Raw genomic sequence first — 15,529 nt, 5'->3', positions numbered from 1 at the left:
GTATACAGGGATATACCAAATAAGTAAACATGGGAAAGATAATTCTTGGAGTCAGAAAGGAATTTATTTTTCCCCTTTGAGATCATTGGATGATATTTCACTGCGGTTTTGTAATATGGTTTGGTAGTGAGCTGTGTAGTAGTCCACCAATCTGGTGCTCAGAAACTTGTTATATGTAATCCTGTAATGTTGAGGTTCTTTCTGATGTATATTTAATTGTAGTGCCTGTCCGATTCGAGTGCCATAATATCAATGTGACACCCCTATAGCCCACGGAGGGGGGATGAATATCAAGTAGAAACAGGAGCAGGGTATGCCCTTAAAGGTGATAAAGAATGTACGACAACTAGCTTAGCAATAAAAGCACTAAAAATGTTTTTACACACTCACGGTTTTGGAGTAGTCCCGGTTTGGGAGAGGAGATGCATCGCCATGGCAACACGCGGGGTCATGTGACGTCGCATTGCTATGGCAACGTGACATCATGACGCCCAGATGCCGGGAACCATGGTAAGGAGGAGGGAGGGGGGGCACGTAGAGAGCAGAACAGTCGGCAGGGGGGCGCAGGGGAAAAACATTGCGCTCCCCTGGGATAAAGTATCTGTCCTCTAAATTTGGCATAGGTTGAACTTGATGGACGCATGTTTTTTTTCTACCTCATCTACTATGTAACTATGTAATTATACTGTAATTTAACTATAAAAGACAATCATGGGATATTTACACTTTATTATAGGTTATGTACTTAAGCCAACCAAAAACCTAGATTTCGGCTTGGTGTCAATTCTGGGCATTAATAACCTTGGAATGGCCAGAACTATTTTTAGAACTGATCACAAAATTGTTCTCCTCACCCTGCTTCTACTGTGCAGCGATACGTCTGAAAACTACAAGCATAGTGAATCTTTATAATCAGTGGTCGACAAATCACCCAAAAATCTACTCGCCGGACAAAAAAAATCTACTCGCCACCTAGTACCACACGTGTGCTGCTTGGGCCAATAGGAGCTCGCCACGATGTTAAATCCACTCGCCCGGGGCGAGCAAATGTATAGGTTTGTCGAACACTGTTTATAATGCACTGAATGTTTGTTGAAGCAAATATCGCCATGGTACTTCATCAAAGAGTGATTGAAGGTGGTCAGGGGGAATACTTTTGTAGCGGTTTCCGTGTGCCAATTTAACAAAAAATGGAATCTAGGCGAGTAAAAATCACACCGGTGGCATGATTAGCCAAAAAAATAAATCTAGGAAGTAAGACGCTACTCTGTGACACCCCTGATACCCAATGTACAAGAAAAAACATTAAACAAATATACAATCATTGGTACAATTACAACATATAAAAGGGAGGTTAAATGTAGCCAAAAGATGAGTAGAGATAATGGTCCTCAATATAAAATACAAATATTACCAACAAAATGACTAAATAAAAACAAATAAACTACTGGATTACTACTGCATAATATAAATAAAAAACTCCTAAAGGATAAAGAAACCTTCAAAACATAACCTCAAATCATATATACCTATACTTCAAATAGGAGGTGATTCTAAAAGTGTTAACCATATGGTTAAATAAAATGTGTAAAATATATAATGTATATGTATAATACACTAACTACTAATAATCATAAAAATATAACCTTTAAATATCTAATAACTAAAGTGAATAATATGTTTCTGCACTCGTTAAATGTCACTATAAATAAAGTACAGAAACCCAATAAACAAACAGACCTATTAACAAAAACCATATTGTTATTAAAACAAAACAAAAAAAACCACACAAACACACAAAAAAACAATAATGAACTAATTCTAAAATACTAAACATGAAAAATAAATAATAAGCTAAAAATAAGCATACGACATATAGCAAAAATGCAGAGACAGCTATAGCTACAGTATATACATACATACATATATATATATATATAATATACACAAACTGAAATGAAATTATACCTTTAGAAAGTGAACCATATAGTATATTCCACAACTAATATATTTACTACTAATCTATCCATGGGAGACCTACAAGATTAGGATATGAATAATAACATATTGACCCTAAAAGGGGTGATAACATACATAAATAATGAGCTGATAATATTAATACTAAGAAATGGGAAATAGAGGAGATATATGCTAAAGAACTACACCCAGGGCACTTCGGTAGATAAAATACCTCATGTAGTGAGAAAATGCTTAAGCTCCCACTCCACATTGATACCCAAAGGGGTCAGTGTCCAGGGTGTAGATCCAGAACATCTCTCTCTTGTTAAGGTTGTTTAACCTATCTCCCCCCCCCCCCTGTACATGCTGTGGAATATGCGTTATTCCTTTAAAGGAAAACATGTGTAATCCCACTGAAGGGCAGGTAGAGAAATGGCAGGATACAGGATGATTCATATCTTGTTTTTTAATCAATCTTACATGTTCAATGATTCTGGATTTCAACGATCTAATGGTACTACCCATATACCTCTTTTGACAACCACAACTCAGAATATACACTACGTAACTGGTATGGCAATTTATAAAGATTTTAATAGAATAATCAAATTCAGAATGGACGATCTTTTTACTTGACTAGCATATTGACACACTGAGCATTGACCGCAGGCAAATAAAAACAAAAACCCCTTCGGTATACCCCATAGTTTGTCGGTACTATTGGAATCAAAGAGGCTTGGCGATAATCGAGCAGCCAATGTTCTTGCTTTTCTAAAGACAAACCCCAGGACCCCCCTGAATCGTGGGTCCTACATCTTTGTCTAGGGAAAGAGTATTGCAATGCTTTTCTACAATAGCCCGTATTTGCTGGGCTTGTCCACTACAAATTGTAACAAACATTGGACAGACCATGTCCCCCCTTTCTTTTATTCTGAACTCTGGGACTACGCTTAGTCTTATGCTGTACTAAATGTTCCCTATTCAGAGAATCGGCATACAAAAATGCTTCTTTAATATCTTATGGGTTGTAACCTCTAGCAATAAACCGTTGAGTTAAAAAAAATCAAAAAAAAAAAATCACTGGACTGAGCTAAGAAAGCCTCTTGATCTAAACAGTCTTCTGAGACGAATAAACTGCCCTTTTGGGATGTCCTTGATTAAGGACCTAGGATGACTGCTTCGAGCTTTCAGAAAGGAATTTCTGGAATGAACCATTCTGAATATCTGTTTGAATAGGACCTTCCATGTCAATGTACAGGGACATCTAAATAATGAATGTGGTGCGTATTGTGTTCAAAAGCAAAACGTAAATTAAGATCATTAGCGTTTAGTGTCTGAATAAAGATGAGTAGTGAAGTGTTATCACCCTCCAAAATGAAAATGAGATCTATATAACGTTTATAAGAAATAATATGGTCCCTAAAAGAATTAGTGTCACTGTAAATGTGTTTAATTTCCCACAAACCCATGAATAAGTTAGCATATGAGGGTGTAAATGAAGTCCCCATAGCTGTGCCTGAGGTCTGTAAATAAAACTGTGAATCAAAAAGAAAATAATTGTGCGTGAGTAAAACCATGATAGATTCTAATAGAAAAGTGTGACAGCAGGATATTTGGGGGATTGCAGGGGTCGGGTAGATCGGCATCGTGAGGCTCATACACGGTGGGCCTTTTGGAGCTGACAGTTTCCTTCTCCTCCCACCTACCTGTAATTAGTGGTCCACTACTCAGAAACGGCTCACAACTCGGGGTTTATTTTGGAACGTTTATAAAGCTCATGCACTGGACACAGAATTGACTTATGATGGATTACATATAGCATTTGGTGAAATAATATTGCTGAAATTAATATACTGTTGAAATGGATGATATATTACTGAAATGAACTTGGGGGGTCTCTGGAAAAGAATTGAAGGCCATATTCTGTTTCCATTTTGTCTGTTCTCTTATGTCTTTAGTGTCCATTTTGTGTCTAACAGTGTGTGTGTGTGTGGTGTGAAAGAGATTCGCTCACAGTAGATTAACGACTGCCTGAAGTAACAGCCACATTCCTGGTATCAGGTACCTGATTCCTATAGAGAGCTGTTTTAATTTCAGTTTTAACCAGGTTTTAATGATCTGTAAGACAATCGGTTTAAGAATTAAGGTCTGGTTATTATATTCTGCCTAGTAACCTATTTTAGACAAAGGAAAGAGAGTGTATATAATGCCTGCTTGGACACTTCCTAGTAGAGACTCGCATTGACTTTTGAATGTGTATGATCATTTATGCAATAAACTACTCATTATTTAGGACCCGTGTTTGTGAGTTTGCAAACAATGGCACAATGTTGTTTTTTCCTTTGCTTTGGATCTAGAGCACCGGTTTAGGGATTATCTCCCATATCCTACTATAGAGAGCAATGTAAATGTTCGTTGATGAGAACATTGATGTGCCGGGATGTGCATCACCCCCCAGTGGCGGGAATCTGATAAGTCAGGAAATTCATAATATATAAATATATATATATATATATATATATATATATATATATATATATATATATATATATATTTTTTTTTTTCTCTCGAAAATGTAATAATAGTGTACAGGATCAAATAAAAAAAGTACAAAATAAAACAAAATGAGGTCACACTATTTCAAAGCATGTAAACTGGTGATATTATGAACTACCAAATGTTAAGAATAGCATCTCTTTGAAGATACAGTAGCAGGGGTAATTTGTAGCGACTTGCAAATGGGTTACAGAATGTCAATACAAAAAAAAACCAGACTACATCACAAAACCTAATTTTGTTGCTGACATTGCGAAGCAAAATGTTTACAGGTGTGTGCATCAGTGAAGCAGCCATTATAGATGTGACTAGTGACAGTTCAGAAAACATTTGTCACTTAGAAGCCACAGTGATATTAACAAAAGGCAGTTTCAATTTTGCAATTAAAAGGATATTTATTAAATGTTTTCTATTTTTCAAGTAAAACACAGCTTTAAAAGATAACTGTTATAGTTACAGAATCAAAATGATCAGCCATATATATATCTCTAACTTCAAATATGTAACTTAAGTTTGTCACTAAACCCCAACTGACCAACTTTCTCCTGACTCATTTAACAGTAATCACCGGGATTCATCAAGCTACGTTGTGGTTTATCATACCCTGATCCGAGGGTAACTGCCATTCGAATCAATGTACATCTTTATTTATATAGCGCCATCCATGCACATAGCTACAAAGCAGTAATACATGTGATATAATATTATAACACATAATGGGAATAAGCGCTCCAGATATAAAACTGTAGGAAATGGAGTACCGGGCACGAAGATCTTACAATCAAAGTGATAAGTGGGGAGAACTTACAGACAGGAGGAGGCTATTATGGTAAGTGCGTCTGCAAGGTGTCAAGGTCAGTGCATATGAGATGTATAGTATCAGCTACTGAGCTACCCATATGCTTAGTTAAAGAGGTGTGTTTTAAGATGCAGAGAGAGCGTGCTGACTGATATTAAGGGGTGTGGGGCAGTAAATGAGAAAGGTTTTAGGTAGGAGAGGGCTTTAGATACGAAAGGGGTAGACAGAAGACAGTACAAAGTATAGCGAGAAATTAAAGCGGAGGTGTAAGGAGGGGCAGAAGAGTGTACAGCCTTAAAAGCGAGGTAGAGAATTTTGTGAGTAAAACGGGATTTAATAGGATGCAGGAGAGGGATTTCAGCAGGAGTTACGCTGAATATATGTGGAAAAGTTGTCTTAATGGAGGACCCCTTATTGGTAAAAGCTCAGTTCTGGTTCATAAAAATAATAATAATGTGCCAAACAAAAAAAGGAAATATGAATACAAGAGCTGTAGTGTCCCACAGGCAGTAACACCGTCCAGGAGAGATGAATTGTGCTTTCCTGGGGGGGCGGGGGAAACTTCTCTATTTAAAATTTGCTTATTAGAATTAGCTGGGATTTCATAAATCATATCCTCAACTTCTGTGCTAATGGATTTGCAAAACCCAGATACAGTACAACAAATGAGGTCACAGATTCTGTGCATGATATGCTTAGCAACAGTCACACATTGAGCAATGACATGTGTCATCTTACTATATAAAATAAATAAAATAAGAAAAAAAGGGGAGGTTTTTTTTTGCTTTTGCATTCCACAAAAATAAAAAATAAAAATCATAGTATATTGCTGGCATGGTCCCTACAAGTACCTTCCTGTCCCCAAGATTTGAAATGCCAGTGAGTAAATGTACCAAAGGCGTGAATTCCTTGCTGGGACCCTGCAGGAAAAAGGAGATAAAGTTACCCGGAACAAGTGAAAAGCTAAGCTGAAGACAGGCTCGATAATGAACAGCTTCTATCTTACATGATTAAAATAGGATCGTCATCATTCTACACCCAGACATTCACATTGGTAAAGACGGAGCATGGAGAACACTTAAAATGTAATATATTACGGAGAAGGGGAGTTGCTATTCTTACCATCTCGGCAATTAGCAATAATATCTGTATGGATATAAAAATAAAAAAATAATAATATGAAAGATGCACTATAGTTAAAACAGGACATAAAAAATGTCAAAAATAAACCCACACATGAACACAATGTCCCCAGAAACAATATGGCTACTAGAAATTGGTTAGACACAATACAGATGAAAATTGACTGTAGGGTCATCTCCTGGGAGTCTGTACAGCAGAACATAGCAAGAGTGGATATATGTTTTCAGGGAAGAGGGGGAAGTTATGGTGGCCAACATCTTAGGTATTACCAATAATAGTTTACAATGTACTATTTTCTATTATGCATGTATAATTGTATTTATATATCGCAAGCCATATACAGTATGCAGCGTGCTACAACTTTACAATAGGAGGTAAATAATGTATGTAGCACCCTCATTATTTTCCCCACATCCTGGCACATAAGCCCTGGTACCAGCGCAGGCAGTGTTAGGGTTAATAGTTAGCTGGTAACATCACATCTCCTCAGTTGCTGAGTGTAGCAATTTACAGGCACAAGTCTGGGCTTGTGGAGTTGCAAGCAGAGGGGGAGGGATAGTTTGTCCCCTCCTGCTGTATGTCTAAGGGTTCTGCAAAAGGCAGTTAGTTGTTCCCTCCCCTAGGGAAGTGCCAGTTCATCCCTCACCTAGGGGTGTGTGAGCAGGGAACGTGTAGACTGCCTGGGAGTCCCAAACTCCTGGGATGAACAGTCAAGGGCCAGAGAAGAGTGCAAGACCTTCCCTAGAAAGCAAGGAGTCGTATTCTGGGTACAGGGGATAGAGACTAGGACACCAGAAAGAGACCGCCCTTGCAGAGGAGGTTGGGGAAGCAAACTCCTGGCTAGGTGCGGAATTGAGGTGGGACTAGAAGCGAAGGCCTGATCAGAAGTATTCACTGGGCAAGGATCTAATATGAAAATGCCCTAAGGAGATTTGTGCAACTGGAAACCCTTTGTACTTATACTGAGGTATGGTGACCTATGAGAGTAACTATTCCCAGATAGTGTCTGTGATACAGCAGTGAGATTTATGTGCTCGTCTATCCAATAAACATCTTGTTACAAAAGAGATTCTGGCACCACATTTCTGTGTTCCTGCACCTGCCCCTTCACCACTACCGTCACCTCCTTTACTGCCTTGGCCTGAACCTGCACAGAAAAGACCCTGAGATCACAGGTACTTGACCGGGAAGCTGACACTCTAATCCTACTGGGAGAGGGTTGGACTGGGAGGGGCTACATGTACATTACAAACAATGGGAATAAGTGCAATAGGTAAATTACAACATACGACTAAATGAGACCCTGCCCCAAAGAGCTTACAATTTATCTGAGCTTTCATATATTTTCTACCACACTAATATGGCAAATGGAAAGGAAGGATATTATTTTGATCTCAATTGGGTAGATGTAAACATGGAGGAATGCAAAATACGCTTAATTTCCTCTGCACACCCATGTTTTTCCTCGATCAACTCCAGAGCAAAGTCTCACAATAGTGCAAAGTGCAGCACTACCACCATTATATGCACACATGAAATGGAAGAGTAGCACACTGACCGCTCAGGCTCACACAAGTGACAACATTTACTACTACTGTAGTGCTGACGAGTATTCTAAAACATATCTGTGGCAATCACCAACAAGACCCAGGTACATGCTGGGTACATGCTGCAACATTTCAGTGACATGTCTGCAGAGACTAATGGCCCATCAGATTAACAGCGGGGGTCCCTGGCAGTCCCATTCAAACTGAATGGGACTGCCAGGGACCCCTGCTGTGTTAATCCGATGGGCCATTAGTCTCTGCAGAAATGTCACTGAAATGTTGCAGCCTGTACCTAGGTCTTGTTGGTGATAGCCCCAGGTTTTCCAAGGCAAGTTTAAGGCAAGTTTTAGAATACTCGTCGGCGCACCTGTACATGGGGATGAAGAAAGCTGCCTGTACAGTATTACATATGGTCATAAGATTGAGTGATCTGATTGGATGGCACAAAATACCTCCTGCGAAGTTGACTTCATCCACTGAGCTCCATGAACTTCAAACAAACACTGAACAATTGCTGCCATTACAGGGATTCGCCAGTAAGAATCAAAGACTATCACATATATATGTAGCCATCAACTCAGTGTGACCCTCAATTCAGAGGGGATATAAAACGCTACATTTTCTCAATGAGCTGTAATCCCTACAAGCAAAAAGGAGAAGATTTTTCTTATGATATTTTCCTTTTCTCTAATCCGATCACGACAGCAGAATATGAATGGGTTAGCTCTACCTCTCTGTAGGGATAGGACAAGCAAACAGCGTTGGGGTTAAATAAACCCTACTTAACCCCGTACGACAGTTTCAAATATATTCCAAAAGACTAAAACTTAACCATGCGGCCGTGATGGGACAAGAGGAAAGGAAAATATCGTAAGTAAAATGTTACCCTTTACTCTGCGTCTCACATGGCAGCAGAATACGAATGGATTTCCCAAAGCTTTTCAAAATTAGGGTGGGAAAGAAAACAGTCACAATTATATATAGTGTTGAATAATCGCCTGAATGACCTCACGTCCAAATTGAGTCTCTGCGGAGGCCAAAACGTCCACTTTACAGTGTTAAATAAAAGGTGGATACTGAAGACCAGGTAACAGCCCTACTTGACAGAGGTCGTTCCTTTGTCTTTCATCGAGAAAGCCATGTATCTAGTTTTCCAGAAAGATTTGGCACGCTTAAAGTATATAGATAGGACCCCAACGACATCTAGGCAATGGCTTCTCCGCTCTACATCATTACGAGGATTAGGACAGCAAGATGGAACTATATCTTTATTTAGGTGAAAGGATTATACTATTTTTGATCTGAACCAAAAAGGTACAGTTCTTATAACAATTTTGTCTTGATGCTTGTATAGGATGTGGGGACTAAGGAAAGAGCCTGAAGCTCTCCTACTCTTCAGACTGAGGTAATGGCAACCAAAAATACTGGGTTCATGGTGAGGCATGGACAAATGAATGTCCTGCAAGGACTAAAACTATCCAGATGTTAAGGCTTCCAGTGCTAGATTTAGGTCCCATGATGGCACTGGGGAATCAATACGAGGACGGAAATGAGAAACTGCTTTAACAAATCTAACTATCATGACATTTGCACTTCAATTGTGGATGGTCTGAGACCCTTTTGAAAGGAACGGACGCCACACAATGATGCCCTGTAGGCCAACTTCATGGACTTTGATTGGCTGGATGTTTGCCATCACTGGGGGGGAGAGAAAGGTTACCAGGCCAAGGCGAAACTAGTGGCTCATGGATCTGACAGGGAGAGGTATAACTCCCACTGCCTCCTCGACAGCTAAACAACCACCCTCTTTCTCTCTCTCCCATAGAACAGGAAGAAACAGGCTTCCGAAGTGTGGTTTATATACACCCAAAGCCATTTGCTTCTTGTCCCATTCGTATTCTGCTGGCATGTGGAAAGCAGGGGAAATCTAAGCTAGAATTAAGCCAATGCTCCAACTACTTTTTATCAAGTCAAATAATATCCCCCCCAAAAATAAAATGATGCAAGACAAACAAAATTTAAAAAAGCGCACTATATACAAGTGTACTGCAAATAAGTATTTAACCTAACCCCAGAAAAAAAAACAAGGCCCATATTAATGAAGCAGTATTCTACCATAAGACCCCTTCCATTCTCAGTAGATGCATGTAATGAATATGGCAGAAATTAAGTATTTTAATCAATCACACAAGAGGTGAACATTGGGTACAAATAGTCTTAAAAATACAGGAATTGTTTTATTGCAGAACGAACCACCGCCCATGCCTAGCTTTAGGTTCTGATCCAAGGATAAATGATATCTGGTTTTGCAAGTTGGAGAAATATGGCTTCCCTGACACTAGAAAAAAACAGGACCCTTTTAAAATGTACCTTAAAAGACATTCTTTGGGGGGACCCTGCAGAGAATCAGGGGGCATGGCTAAGAAAGTATCCCAAAAAGAGTACATTTACTAATGAAGATATCATGGGGTTGATATTTGTAACGGTTGCAATGAGATGAATCAAATGATGCCAAACACCTCATGATTAGCAGGTGCCAAGGCTAGATATCTTTTTCTCATGCAAAAATAGAAGTAATTTAGTTATGTTTGAAATAGTTGTGTATGCTGAGTGCACAAACAGTAAAGATGGCATGTGTCCAACTATTGTATTGGAGAACAGTACAAGTGCACGCAATGTTATGACATCTCAATGATGCAATTCTCGGTATTTACTTATCTTCAATGATCTACAACAAAATTATACATTTTTGTATTTATTTTTTTGCTGAAAAGTACACAATTTAAAGTTTTAAGTACGTAAGCCTGAAAAGTACAAAATAAAAAGCTCCAGTCACTTTCTGCAAGACTTTAAATGGTAAGTGTAATGTTCAAGCATGCGGGATTGCAATCTCTTAATGTAAAGGCGACAATGCAGATCAGATCAATTCCCAAAGTAACAAACAAAAGGGACAAAAATATAGTTTTGTCCAAAAAGGCACAAGAAGGTTTAGTTTGCAAACAGGAAATGGTCAGTAGTACACCAGATAACCATACTATATGGCAGGGGTGCACAACGTTATCCCCCTACCTGCTCTCCTCCTCTGATCGTGCCACCCCCTCTCTCCCCCCATTTGCTCAGCTCTGGGGGCAAATGACGCCGCAGGGCCATTTGACGGCATGTTGCCATGGCAACGTGACTCTGCGTCAAGCCAGGTTACCATGGCAAGAAGTTACAGTCCCCCGGCATATAATATAAATGCCTTGGGGGAGAGCGCGGGGCCTCTGAAACCACCGCGCCCGCCTTGGGGGGTGCTCCCCCCAGTTTGCGCACCCATGCATGGAATAGAATTGGAGGCAATATGAGGAATCATTGAAAACTTGCTCTTTTGCACTTTTTGTCAAGAGTATATGGCAGCCTATGCATCAAGAATTCTTCTTTTCTTTGCAGACTGGATTTTATTCACTAAAGTGTTGTAATCATGAATGGCAACGCAAGAGAATGGCTATTAAGAACTAATAATGGTGAGTGCGCTCTAATTCTCCTGCTCAGTTTTAATAATTAAAACGTTCCTCTGGCGCGCACGCACAAAAACGCAGGCGCTATATTTATTCGTAAGTTCTGATCAATACAGGGAAAAAAAATAAAAAAATACAAAAACCAAGGATAAGAAAGATTGATTAGGCAGCTGTCCTTACATTTGCATGCAAGTCTTTGCTGATGTTCAGCTTCCAAATACAAATAATATGTCCAACGGCTATAGCATTGAAATGATGCAACTTTACATATCCACTTGGTTTTCAGCATATGTGAATACTTACGGTCTGAAAATCTAGAGGGACTTCCTGATCTGCACCCAGGTTACACGCCTGCCTGGCTTTTCTCAACAGTCCTTTGCAATTTTCTAGAAGTCTACGCTTCATTTCGTCAGAATTAAGAAACTGGCTCTTGGAAGGAAAACACAAAAAAATAAAAATGTATTTAAAGAAATATTTTTTTTTTTATACCAGTAGCAGAAATCTAAATATTAAAAAAAAAATCTAAAACCAATATAACCAAAATAGGTGCACTCACGATACCAGGTAATAAATTGCCACCGGTGCACAGCAACAGCGGTCCTGCTGTATTATCAAAAGATGTTCCAAAGATTATAACATTTATTGTGCAAGCATCAAATGTTTTGGTACACTTGCGAACCTTTGTCGAGATAAAGTGTAAGAGACAGTGCAAGTCATATATACTCTCTATGGGCGCGTCATCAGAAAAACGGTACCAAAAATCTTACAATGAAGCCTATGCTGCAAAAGGGGTTGTAAAGTGTACAAATTGCCATAAAGTGAGTGGTATTGTATTGTATGTCTTTATTTATATAGCGCCATTAATGTACATAGCGCTTCACAGTAGTAATACATGTGGTAATCGAATAAATAACAGATAATATAAATAACAGATCATGGGAATAAGTGCTTTAGACATAAACATAACATTAAGGAAAAGGAGTCCCTGCCCCGAGGAGCTTACAATCTAATTGGTAGGTAGGGAGAACGTACAGAGACAGGAGGAGTGGTAGTAAAATAACGGTAGCCATGGCTACTAGACATAAGACATAGATAGAACTGCATAGCATTGCAGCAACAAGATCTAATGGCATAAGGTATAAAATAATGATATAGATAGATGAACAAGTGTAAATACTATCAGAAAAGAAAAAACAAATGGAGCACAGCAAAAATCGCGAATAAGGAAGCTGGACAAAGAGAGCCAGGAAATTTATTGAAGGCACATCACTCCCGCAGTCACTCTTCATAAGAAAAAAAAATGAATAAAAAATGGCTTGTCCAGCTAACCCAACATCTCTAATTGTATGTACACAGTGTCCCCAAGGTAAGGATCATAAAACCTTAGTGTACTGAGCTACCAGGCAAGTAATGCAGTATAGCGAGACAGGGGTGTTAAGGAAGCCCTATGCTTAGACGGCAGGACTCTCCCCCGATCACTCCTTCCGCCAGCTGTATGTTTTAGTCCATTCATGCACATGCGCACATTTCTAATGCATTCATCAAGCAGTTTCTCCCGCCTTCTACAAAGTTTTCTATGGACATTTGCTGGACATTATTTACGGTCATTTTTGAAGTTTCCCATTATATCTGGAGCACCGGCATAGGGGTTCCTTAACCCCCCTCTTCCACTAAAATGTATATACTATACAAAAATGTACCTTAAATGCCGGTAAAATGTTGGAGAAAATGATTCAGGCCACGTGGCCATGGCAACACGGGGTCATGCGAGGCCACGGTTATGTGACGTCAAATGAAGCCACGGGTCGCAAAATGCACACAACCCCGCGGCGTCATTTGTGGTAGGGGGGGGGGGGGGCACGACAACGGAGGAGTACACGTGGGGGGGGGGGGGTTTGGGGCGCAGCAAGAAAAGTTTGCACACCACTGGTCTAGACAGCAAGTAAGATGGGGCATGGGAGCCTGCCAGCCTGGGGAGATGAAAATGATGGGGGGGAGGCAGGATAAGGTGAGGAGATGAAATCTGTGTTTGTGTGTCAGTGAGAGTGAGAGAGTGTCAGTGAGAGTGAGAGTGTGTCAGTGAGAGTGAGAGAGTGTGTCAGTGAGAGTGAGAGAGTGTGTCAGTGAGAGTGAGAGTGTGTCAGTGAGAGTGTGTCAGTGAGAGTGAGAGAGAGAGTGATTCCCCCCCCCCCCGCTCCGATTTCTCCCCCCCTTACTCTGATGGCCCCCCTGTGTATTTGAGAATGTATGTGCGAGTGCGTGATTTCTCCACCCCCTTACTCTGAGAGTGTCTGAGAGTGTCTGATTTCCCCCCTGCTCTGATTTCTACCCCCCTTACTCTGATGCGCCCCCCCCTATCTCTGCGAGCGTGAGAGAGAGCGAGAGAGAGCGAGCGAGAGAGCGCGAGAGAGAGAGCGCGTGAGAGAGAGCGCGTGAGAGAGTGTGAGAGAGAGTGTGAGAGAGAGAGTAGATATGTATATACACAACTTTGTTTTCACTCTGGGCGCCGTGGAAAAATCCTGATCGCCTTTGGGAGCCTTGAACCGAAAAAGTTTGGGAACCACTGGCATAGAGGTTATATTTGAACCCAAAATATATAAAGGTCACATAGAAAATGTGTGTAGAGAAAAAGAGGTCCCAGGACAGGCCAGATCACTGGAACACACCCACCGAGAGATCAATGGTGGAGCTGTTGGCAAATGAGAAAACAGTACGATTGGAGAGGAAAGAGGAAATCCAGGAAAGAGCTCTGTTACGAGTACCAAGAGTATGGAGAATGTGGGGAACAAGGGGGTCCCCAGTATAATAAGCTGCAGATAAGTCAAGTAATTTAAGCATTGTGTAATGACCTTGGTCTTTGGCAGTATGATGGTCAGAAGAGAGAAAATACAAGGCATTTAAGGAGTTTAGAGGCAAAAGGCAGGAGAGAAACAAGGCAATAGTTGGAAAGACAGGTAGGTGCAAGCTTGCTATTTTTGAGTATAGGCATTAATGGTTGCGTGCCTGAACGAGTTGACAAAGGTACCAGAGCTGAGGGAGAAGTTGAAAATATGCGTGAGCATAGAGGTTAGTGGAAGAAAGAGGTTTGAGGAGATGGGAGGGAATGGGGTCAAGAGGGCAAGTGAAAGAAGGAGATCAGCAGCCATACCGCCTCCTCTGTGATAGAGGGAAAAGAGACAATAAAGTCAGGAGGAGAGTTCGGAAGAGGAGGTGTAGAATAGGAAACAAAAGGGATGCCTAAACGAATTAAATGCGTCAATACACAATTGGAGTAATTTCTTTTTTTAATTAGAACAACATTGGTCGCTGTAATTTTTAATTTTAATAAACATTAAAAAAAAGTGGTGGATTTTATTAAGGGAAATTCATTCTAAAGTTGTTTAAAACATAAAACAAAAAAAAACCGTATCCAATATATTCACAAGATTTACTCATAAAACAGCATAAAGACAGTGTAATAAAAAGCGCCGTGCACTACTAGTGCAACATATAACATAAGCATTCATCACACAGTGCTTACCTCCAGTGTTTTGAGCTGCGACACAGAATCTTTGTACTCTGATTCGAGCCTGTTCTTTTCCGAGGACACAGCTGTGCTTTGGAGGGCCAAATCTACTTTTTGTATATTTAGTAAAATGCAACTCTGAGGAGAAAATAAGAAAAAGAAGTTTAACATTTGAAATAAGTGTGACCATTTCACAATGATAAATGTAAATCATAATGAACCGTAAGCATGGTCCCATTTAAACTGATGCATTACATAGTACTACATGCCATAGGCTAATTAAAGCTGAGCGATTGAAATACATGATTTGCAAATTATATTTTCTTGTTTTGTTTTAACAGGATTTAAAAATACCACTTCTGACAAAATTCACATGTCTCAGATAGGTCTGCAACCCTGCCTTTCCCCATTATCTCTTAGCGCTTGCACTGCAGTCAGGGTTTCTGGGAAATTACATATAAATGAGCACACAGTATGTTATGATAACAAACATCCTTTTTTAAATTATTATTATTATTATTTT

At 39.8% G+C, this 15,529-nt stretch overlaps 1 protein-coding gene across 3 annotated transcripts in view; it reads right to left on the bottom strand.

The window, feature by feature from the left end:
* Nucleotides 1-15,529, bottom strand: part of SMC5 (structural maintenance of chromosomes 5) — an 89,385-nt gene that overhangs the window by 21,232 nt on the left and 52,624 nt on the right. The window contains exons 17-20 of one of the 3 annotated variants that reach the window (XM_075597848.1): nt 15,022-15,144; nt 11,805-11,930; nt 6,437-6,460; nt 6,166-6,234 (exon numbers count right to left, since the gene is read on the bottom strand). In XM_075597848.1, coding sequence (XP_075453963.1) covers nt 6,166-6,234; nt 6,437-6,460; nt 11,805-11,930; nt 15,022-15,144 — 342 coding nt within the window. The remainder of the gene's footprint in view (nt 1-6,165; nt 6,235-6,436; nt 6,461-11,804; nt 11,931-15,021; nt 15,145-15,529) is intronic. The other 2 variants (XM_075597857.1, XM_075597864.1) reach the window with 2 other exon arrangements.

The sequence above is a fragment of the Ascaphus truei genome, chromosome 1 (assembly GCF_040206685.1).
Source record: "Ascaphus truei isolate aAscTru1 chromosome 1, aAscTru1.hap1, whole genome shotgun sequence".
Classification (NCBI taxonomy): Eukaryota; Metazoa; Chordata; class Amphibia; order Anura; family Ascaphidae; genus Ascaphus; species Ascaphus truei.
The sequence above is the reverse complement of the archived record's forward strand: the minus strand, read 5'-3'. Positions and strand labels throughout refer to the sequence as shown.